General features: G+C 34.4%; 1 protein-coding gene across 1 annotated transcript; it reads right to left on the minus strand.

Annotated features, from left to right (window-relative positions):
- Nucleotides 1–8,270: 8,270 nt before the first annotated feature.
- Nucleotides 8,271–9,130, minus strand: LOC131033811 (peamaclein-like). The gene is made up of 3 exons (XM_057965098.1): nt 9,017–9,130; nt 8,836–8,905; nt 8,271–8,589 (listed from the first exon to the last, which is right to left on the minus strand). Exons 1-3 carry the CDS (start codon nt 9,080–9,082, stop codon nt 8,405–8,407), a joined length of 321 nt encoding a protein of 106 aa, XP_057821081.1. The 5' UTR covers nt 9,083–9,130; the 3' UTR covers nt 8,271–8,404.
- Nucleotides 9,131–10,867: the final 1,737 nt, after the last annotated feature.

A 10,867-nucleotide genomic window follows, 5' to 3' on the forward strand; every position in this document is an offset into this window, starting at 1 on the left:
TGGTATGGAAAAATGACTCCCATGAGTGAGGTAGACCATTTAGGGCAATCATGACAAGGTCTTTGTCTTCCATGTTATGACCAATTAAACCTAGTTGATTCTTTAGTTTTGAAATTCTCATAAATTAGGAAATAATAGAGTCTTCTTTTGCCATTTTGATATTAAGTAGTTGTTGTCTTAAAGTAATTTCCCTGCTGAGATTGTTAACTTCATAGGTACGTTGTAGATGGCTGAACATTTCCCTTGTAGTGGTAAATGAGATAATAGAGGTGACTAGGTGGTCTTTGACTGAATCAATGAGAATCTTCCTGGCCTTGATAGCATCCTTTTTGAATTGTTTTAGCTCAGCTACATCCGTAGGTTCAGTTAGCTCTTTCGCTTCAATGAATTGGAGAAGATCTTCTTCCTCTAGTGCCAACTTGATTTGAACCTTCCATGCATTGAAATTGAGATTCTTATCAAGCCTATCTTCAACTTTCAGCCCCATTGACCTGACCTGCAAATGCGACAACAATCTGGAAATAAAGGAGTACTGAATTCTAAATCTGAAAGTTGATCTAGCCTATAGCTCTGATAACATGTTAATTTTAGTACTTTCAGATTGAATAAAACTCAGAAAATCAGAATTAGTTTCTAACTAGGTTAATTAGATTTATTGTTTTCCAGATTTAAGCATAGTAAAGGAAATGAATGCATAAAGACAAGGCACAGTTACCCTAGGAAAACCTCCTAGGAGGAAAAACCCAACCAGAAAATATCCTCAGATCTGATTATGGTTTTGTATTCAACTAATAATTACACACTTATCTAGAGTATAGATGTTGCAGTCACAAGGAAGATGACATAGAAGTCTACACAATTAGTTTACTGATAGAGATCATGATTTGCAGTCCTTCTAATCTGACTTGCTGTGCATAACAAGGGTTAGCTGCACCTTTCAACTAGTTCGCAGTCCTTCTATAGGGTTTGCTTGAGCCTTCAATGGAGTTCTCTATCTTTTGGTGATGATCTAATGCCTTTGATGAAGTTCGTTGTCTCCTATTAATGATCTACTGCCCTTTAATGAAGTTCGTTGTCTCCTATTAGTGATCTGCTACCCTTTAATGAAGTTCATTGTTATCAACTAGCTTGAATATGTATTTCGCTTCCTCAGGATATATTTTGCATCTACTTGAAAACTGAATGATTGAATATTATGTGAATTATATGCTTTATTTATAGGAGTAGCAATACTTCTAATCATGTCAACCTTCTTTGCAAATTAAACATTTTATTTAATTCCTTTTATGCGTAATGGATAGGGTCGGCCCTATCATGGTGGCGTGTTGGGTTTGGGTGTAGCATGGGGACCTTTTAGGTGAAGCCAAGAGGTATGGGTCCTGGCCCTATATGTTGGAGAAGGGGTTGGCCCCCTTAGGCAGATTCCAATGTTTCCCAAGGCAATTGGAATCCGCCAGCCCTAATTACAAACAACATATATGACCTTTTAGGACACCATGCGACCCATAACGGCACCATATGGAGTCCTAAGGGATCAAATGGTGTCCTAAGGGGTCGTTGGAGACCATATGACCCCTTAGGACACCATATGATCCCTAACAACACCATATGGTGTCCTAAGGGATCATAAGGTGTCCTAGGGGTCATAGGACACCATAAGACACATAACGACACCATATGGTGTCCCAAAGGGTCATAGGACACCATATGACCCTTACAACACAATATGATCCCTAACAACATCTAAGGGGTCATAAGGTGTCCTAAGGGGTCATAAGACACTATATGATCTCTTAGCACACCATAGGACCTATAACGACACCAAATAGTGTCCTAAGGGGTCATAGAACACCGTGTGACCCTTTAGGACACTATATGATGTTGTTATGGGTCGTATGATGTCCTCAAGTGTCATATGGCATCCTATGACCCCTTAGGACACCATATGGTATTGTTATGGGTCATATGGTGTCTTAAGGGGTCATATGGTATCCTAAGGGGTCATAGGACACGATATGACCTCTTAGGAAACAATATGACCTCTAATGACACCTAATGGGTCATATGGTGGGCTAATAAAATGATATATTATTTAGTTATGAATAGAACATCATACAATAGAACATTGGTAGTTTAGTTTTGATATAGCTAAGTTAGACCATTGTCAGCATAAGAGAGACTCCAAGCGAACAAACAACGAGGCTTTGCTAAAAAGCAAGTGTAAGAGCTTGACCTAACCCTAAGAGTACTGCCTTTCTAAAACATATGATGCTATTAAATTTGCAAGGTTATAGGACTTATCTCAATTGTGACTATAGGAATTACACATGACTTGATTTCTTTCATGGGTATGTACCCTTCCAGGCCTTTTGACAAGTGATGATCATCATATACTACCACTGCCAAGCTTACAACAAGCTTTAATTTCTTTAGGTGACGGGTGTTGTGTAAGAGCATGGGAACTCTCGCATACCCACCACTATCATTCTCTATGACATCATCTGTTTTACTCTCCCTCTTTGTCTTCCTATCGGTTTTTTCCTTTTGAAAAACATATTGCAGGTAGTTTGACTAATCATTTTGCTTTGTTGACAATATTTTCCACATCTGCTCTGCTCATTAAAAACACATTCGAGAAGAATATTGCAGCAGGTTTCCTTGTTTGTCATGGTAATGCACCTGTGGTTCAATTTCAGACCCTTCTTCCTCCTATTCAATATACACACACAAATCCATCAGTCAATTTTCTTAGGAGAGCATACATGATAAAAATCAAAGAGGAAGTTGCAAACAAGAAATAAATTCACTTACTTCTATAGAAGTGCAGACACAGTTGTAGTGGGCTATGGAGGGAGGGAGGGAGAAAAGAAGAGAGAGAGGGATGGGGTATGGAGGAAGGGAGAAGGGAGAAGGGGAGAGAGAGAGAGAGAGAGAGAGAGAGAGGCACCTTGTACGCGCTTGAGAGGGGGAGACAATACACTTATATGTGTGTATATATGTACTTAATATATTATATATTGTTATATACATATATATATATATATATATATATAAATTATATATTATATGCATATACACATATTATATATACAATATCATATTATACACACACCCAAAATTTAAACAAACGTAACATGTACACGTTCTTTATAGTAAACATAGCGTGTACATGTTGTTTATAGTAAACATAGTGCGTACATGTTGTTTATAGTAAACATAGTGCATACGCGCTTCTTAAACCATAAGTACCATGTACACGCTTTTTATACCATAAGAACCTCGTACGCGCTTTTGACTATTTAGGCTTGGAAATAGGCCTGGATGACAAAGCTACAGTTTGGAAGTTTGATTTCCCTCCTTTTTGACGTGTTTTATTTTATCAACTTTGTCATCATCAAGTTTACACTTCATCAAGTGGTTATTTCAAAAATTGCCACCATATTTTCACCCATCTTCTGAGATTTCTAACCATATAATTTTTTAAAATTTTGAACAACAATAACATATTATTATTGAATTTCTTTTACCAGTGTCTCCATAGTTCTCACAGACATAGGTGCACCATTTTTTGAATAACTTTTGATATACTTATCCAAATTTAAAACAATTTATATATTATTGTAGTGCACTTGATTCTTTACAATTTAAAAAAAATAAAATTATATTTTCAATTTGTTTAGTGCAACTTATGCTTCGCGCACGAACAGGTACCTAATTTTCAGGATGTGCTCGATTGGAAAAATCATAAAAAAAATAATACTCAACAAAAAATTACAACAAAATACACATCTTCTAGTGCTTACTCTTAAATATCTTTCTGCCAAAGGATTTGTCAAAATACTAAATCTAACTATGACTTTTTTGATGCGCACATCAGACACTATGTTATGTTTTTTAGAAAAAATCAAGGTCTATGTTTTTTGCGCGAAGGATTTGACCCCCTTTATCTTATCCAATTTTGAAAAAGTTTAGTAGTTTGGAAACTAGATTCAGAGTACTACAATATTTGTTCTTTGATTATCTTCATATCTTGAGTGGATGACTTTCAAATTTTGCCTCCAAGTTCAGGTTCACCTGATTTCAAAAAAAAGTATCCACTTATACCCCCCTTTTTTACCACCATCTTTATGCACTTACCCTATCTAGTTAAGCTTAAATTACATGGTGAATCCAATGGATCAAGGTTGATGGGTTATTTAAATAAATAAATCAAGATAAGAGGTGACGTAGTAATCTTTATCCCTTTTGTACAATATTATTATTATATTATGTGTTGGTGAGATGCCCCACATGGTAGTTAGATGTATATAGTTGCATTGTGTTGTCTGAGCTATTAAGACTATGGAGATAGAAATATTGTGTCAAACCAAAAAAAAAAACTATCAAATGAAACATTATAAGTACATGTTCAATTTTTATTTTTATTTTTTTTGTATGACATGTAGCTTCCCTATGTTATACTCTATTTGATGCTTTTTGGGTGTTTTATTTTTCTCTTACTTGGTGTCATTTATTGGTATATTAAAGTTATTATTACTTATGAGGTATGAATGTATAGTTATTTGAATTTTTTTGTCTATTTCGATAATATCAATGTTTTGTTCTTATGATTTGATATTATTATATATATTTTGTGGTAGTGAATTGTGTATTTGATTGATTTCATAAAGAAGGAGAATATGTGATGCAGTCAAGGTAGGGAGGTCCAATGAAGGGCAGCCCCACCTTGCAGCCTAAAACATAAACACCTTGAAAGATATCGATAATCGGTTGACACAGCACAAGGTATAACCAGGGAAAATAGAAAAAGAGCAATCCTTATAATAATTTAATGAATTACATATGCCCTCGGGATTTATAGATGCTAGGCCGCAGCCCAAGATTATAAAATGGTTCAAACAACTTAATTTCCTGATCTGATAGATCATCTACCTTCTACTCTGTCCTCTACTCTCTCTATTGATTTGGACCTTAGTCTGCTGGACCAAAACACCTCAGCACCTTTGGAATCTACATCTTTTCTAATTCTTGTCCTTCACGGATCTCCTCCTCCTTAAATCAATCTCTTTACTTCCCCTTTATACCATCCACAAGCCTCAACAACTTAATCAAGTCATCCAAAATGCTCCGGTTTATGATGAAACATGTAAACACAAACACATCGGCCAAATCACCAAGAACACATCAAAAAATGCTTAGGATTTTGAGTGGACCCCCATGATCATCAGCCAGGTCCAAAACAATACTCCCATATGATTCGCAATTTACGAAAACAATCTGCAACCCAATTCTTCTTCACCCCACACACTGTAAGAACAATCGGTAAGAGCACACCAACACTAGACCAATACTGAAATCGATATCTCACCGAAATTTTTGAATATGTTTAATTAAAGGATCTCTAGATGATAAATCCAGATCCAGAGCTCTAAATTCTCAAATATGAAGAAACACAACAATCTCCAAGGTCACCTCCTTAGTAATCAACAACTCCATGGTCAACTGCTCCAACCAGAAGAATTTTGTAGATGCGCCTGCATCAAACTGTTGGGGTTATTTGAAAAGTGAGCCCCATCACTTCGATCTACAACATGTCACAATCAATGTTATCTCTAGAATTCAGTTCAACGATATTTTCACAGGTACTTGCAATTGCCTCAACTTCGATGGTCTGACTACAAGTTCCAATTGCCTCTCCTCGGTGATCTATTGGACACCCTTGTAGCCTGCCTCAATCAGCGATCTATTCAAGACAACCTGCCAACTACCTCAAGTTCTTGCTTCTAGGTTCTGTGGTCTTCTTGCAAGCCTTGTACAGCCTCAATATGCGGTGATCTGAACAAGTCTTCAAGCCGCCTCAAGTTCTCTTCTTCCAACAGGTTCACAACCATCTTTGTTCTCCGATACAACCTGATGCAATCAAGGTAGGGAGGTCCAATGAAGGGCAGCCCCACCTTGCAGCCTAAAACATAAACACCTTGAAAGATACCAGTAACCGATTGACACAACAAAGGGTATAACCGGGGAAAACAGAAAAAGAGCAATCCTTATAATAATTTAATGAATTGCATATGCCCTTAGGCTTTATAGATGCTAGGCCGCAACCTAGGATAACAAAATGGTTCAAACAACTTAATTTCCTGATCCAGTAGATCATCTACCTTTGACTCTGTCCTCTGCTCTATCTGCTGATTCGGACCTTAGTTTGTTGGACCAAAACACCTCAATGCCTCTGAAATCTACATCTTTTTTTATTCTTATCCCTCGCGGATCTCCTCCTCCTTAAATCAATCTCTTTACTTCCCCTTTATACCATTTGCAAGCCTCAACAACTTAATCAAGTCGGCCAAAATGCTTTGGTTTATGATGAAACGTGTAAACACAAACAAATCGGCCAGATTACCAAGAACACATCCAAAAATGCTTAGGACTTTGAGCGGACCCCCACGATCATCGGCCAGGTGCAAAACAATACTCCCATATGATCCACAAGTCACGAAAACCATCTGCAACCCAATTCTTCTTCGCCCCACACACTATAAGAACAACCAATAAGAACACACCAACACCAAACCAATACCAGAATCGATATCTCACCGGAATCAAATCCAAATGCCATGAATTTCGAATATGTTTAAGTCAAGGATCTCTAGATGCTAAATCCAAATCCACAACTCTAAATTCTCAAATATGAAGAAACACAACAATCTCCAAGGTCACCTCCTCAGTATTTAGCAACTCCATGGTCAATTGATCCAATCGGAAGAATTTCCCGGATGCACCTACATCAATATGAAATCCATCTGAAATAAAATTTTGAACTTAATGGTATGTCTTAAATTATTTTAATATTAAGGTTTATAAATTAGATGGCGGTATTGTTAAAATTATTCTAATTGTTGAGTATGATTAATGAAAAATTTATATTTTAAATCATTATGGTAGATATGATCATCATCATTATTATTTTGCAATAGTAATTTATATTGTTATAATTTTTTAGACAATTAGTTGATGTTTATTTGTAAATTGTCACTTTGTTAAAAGATTAAAAATTTGATAGTGCATTTATTTGAATAAATTTGTGTGAATCTCACAACCCTAGAAGAAAGATTGCCATATGCATTCATCCTAATTAAATACTATTATTTTTAGTTCACTAGTAGTAGACACAATATTTTAATAGATAAGATTTTCCTTATACAAGGATTCAATAATCTTATCTAACATTTTTATTAAACAATTTATTACTTGCAAAGAAAAAAAATCTCATAATTTTATCCTACTTTAAACACATTTTTCATTTTTAAATTTATTTTGAGATTTAAAAAAAATATATCTCACGCTATTTTAACAATTTTAAACTAGTAAGAAATTATCTCGAATTCTACTCATGGATATATAGTATAACTTAGAAAGTTGTACAAATTTTAGTTTATAATATGGATTCAAAGAGAATGAATGACTTTGGATTCCTATGATTTTGTTTTCATCAAATAGTTTCACAACCCAAAATCATTATAAATGATTTGGTCACATGAAAATGGCTAAAGGTCATCTTTTTATTTTGTGGATAGTCTCATTAAATTGAAATGGTGACTCTAGAGAAAGCTTCACCACCAACTCAGAGACTTATATATCTATGTGGTACCTTGCATGATAGTTATTTAAAATCAAGTTTTTTAACAAAAATATGGACAATCTATTTTATGTAGTTTCTATAAAAAAAAAAAAATGAAATTATTTGCATTCATTTAGATTTTTTAATTGAAACTAATTCAAATATATTGTGGAATACTCTCTTAAAAAGGGGTCTAAATTTTTTTAAAATTTTTTAATTTTTTCTTAATATTAAACTAGTTGATTTGTGATCATTCTTTTTACTTAATTGTTTATGTTTTTTATTATAATTCTCAATCCACTATACTCCGATTTTGCATCTTATCCATTATGATAATGGTCCATCATTGTAATGCCTTTGTGATTTCTGCTAGGATTATGTATCATTGTAATTTGTTTGTGATTTCTGCTAAAATTATATATTTTTAAGGAAGATAGATTTGCAAAAGACTTCTTTAAATCTGATTATCTTTTTTTTTTTATGATAATAATAACTGTTTTCGTAATCTCTTTAACATCTTACTTGATCTATTTTAATCCTTTTTAAAAAGAACCAAAAATTAAAACAAATCCAACCTTTTTCCGAATTTAAATTCAGATGAGCCAAAACTTTGAGGCCAACAAAAAGCACAGACTAGCAACAAACAATCGGTATTTAATTAGACTTTAGATGTCTGTTTACTAGTAAACAATACATATGAATCCGCTCAGAAAATGTGTAATACATTTATTTCACCTCCTTCCATAACAACACTAAACCAAAAGAAAGAGCACCAAGTTTGATTCATGGGCACTTGGATTTGCCTTTGTGGTTCTTCCTGTCTCTGTAACATGGGCATTCATCCCCATTACCAGACTGCCCGCTGGGAACACAACTACAAGATTTACAGCAAACATTGCACATTTTTAAGCACATTTTGTGGTACCCGTCATTATTCTTGCATCTCACCTCGCATTTCTTACCGCACTCTGTAAACAAACACCAACAAATGCAAACAACAAGTTATGAAACGACTTTCTGATATCACAAAACCAACAATCAAGTTTTCACAATTCATCAAACATCTTTCTCAAAATGTGTAAAATGCCGTTTTCAGCTTTGGGGATCACAGTCCCTGATCTATCATCATGATGGGGAAAATTCTCTTTCACATTGTACAAGCAATACTACGTTATGGCTGCTTTGAAAGAAAAAAAACATACTGGAAAACTTACCTTTCTCAGTTAGTTTTGGAGGAGGGGCCACCCTGTAGCCGTTGTCTACAGCATATGTTGCTGCACTAGTCTGTGTATAACAACGATATAAGCAAATATGTTAGTGTAATGATACCTTTCCTTGTGTAAAAGAAGAAAATCTTGGTATGGAAGAAGCAAAGAAATGAAATGGAATACAGACTTGTAATGAAAGAGCGAGAAAAAGAGCCAACAAGAGGCAGACGCATATTGCTCTCTTCATCTCCATTGTAGCAGAATGAAGACTTCCTTGTTAATATTTGTTAGGTTTCCTAGGTATAAATAGGGTCTGTGAAGGCTTTAGCACCAGTATTAAAGTTTTGTATTGTGGGGTGAGATTAGGTAAAACTGGGGAAGTTTCATTTGATGTAAATTCAATTGATTGTGCGCTTTGAGGAGGGAAACGCTCATGGCTGCCCATCTATCTATATTTTGAGCTGTCACGCAATTGGAAGGTGTGCAGAGATATTAAAATAGAAAAGTTACAAGATTTTGCATTCATTGCTTCATCAGTAGCGTATTGAAATTTGAAACCTTTCTAGATATTCGAGAGTGGTGTAATTAAACCTTTTGGGTCAAGTAAGAGTGAAATTATGGAGTGTAGGCTCATGTGGTAATTGTTTAAGTTTTTCTCACATGGCCCAGGGTTCTTGCTACCTCTCACTAAACGCTAGTTGAAGAACAACACCAAAGTCTCCATAGTCAATTGCATGAATGTGTGTTTTTATTTGTTCTTCCTACCTTTCAATTACTTGATCATTAAATGCTAATTGAAGAACAACACCAAAGTCTCCATATTCAATTGCATGTGTGTTTTTATTTTTAAGTCATTTGTTTGATTAAGTGTTCATATTCAAGGCATCTAAGATAAAATTATTAAGACGAATCTAGCAAATGTGTTTTACAAAAGATTATTTATTAGTCATTATCTAATCTTTCATATCAACTTTTGCATAAATACATGTTGGCCAGCCTTAAATTACACACACTAAGCAACATATTAAGCCTAGAGAATGATCAACTCTTGAGTGTTTAACACTTTTAAGCCTAGAAATCAAAGCTTAGTTTGTGTGATTTAAACCAACTCACACATGCTAAATTATTAGCTATTGCATTAGGTTACTCCATCTTTTTGTATTGCATAAGAGTCAAGTGTTAATTACCTAGCATTATTGTAGGCACACTAGCATTAGTTGCAATGTTGCTTGCTATCTTCCAACTTTTATCAAACGGGCATTAAATTGGATATAATGATTCCTCATAAAAATAAGATCTTATTTAACAAACACATGGAAAATAAAAGTGCATTTCATTTGTAGGCAACTTACAAATTTGTAAAATCTTTTTTCTGTCAAAAACATGCCACCATTATCTGGCACCATTATAGACACACTAGGATTAGTTGTGTTGTTGCTTGCTAGGTTCCAACTTTTATTAAAACCATTAAATTGGTTCATCATAAGGAAGAGATCTTAACTTAGCAAGCATTTGGAAGAATAAAAATGCATCTCTTTTATAGGTCACTTACAAATTTGTAAAATATTTTTTGTAGAAATAAGCTGCATTTGTAAAATATTGTCCATCATAAGGAGGAGATATTAACTTACAAAGCATTTGGAAGAATATTGTTTAGTGTTGTTATGGATAAATATGCCAAATTTGTAAAATGTTGCTCATCGTAAGGAGAAGATCTTAACTTAGCAAGCATTTGGAAGAATAAAAATGCATCTCATTTGTAGGTCACTTACACATTTGTTAAAAAAAAAATTGTAGAATTATGCCACATTCAGTCAAAGGTATTACCAATGTTAACTTTTGTAAGTCCCAAAATTATAAAAGGGTTGCTTGTGCATGAGCACCCTTTGGTTATGTTTGAGTATCAAAGGCCTTTGATTGAAGGTGTTTGTCTAACATCTATATAGAAATTTATTCCCTCCAACTTATGGTTTAACATTTAATTCCATAAAAACTTTTGATTCAAGTCACATTTTTCATGATTAATTTCTTTTGTCAT

This window comes from Cryptomeria japonica, chromosome 3, assembly GCF_030272615.1.
Source record: "Cryptomeria japonica chromosome 3, Sugi_1.0, whole genome shotgun sequence".
In the NCBI taxonomy this organism is placed as follows: Eukaryota; Viridiplantae; Streptophyta; class Pinopsida; order Cupressales; family Cupressaceae; genus Cryptomeria; species Cryptomeria japonica.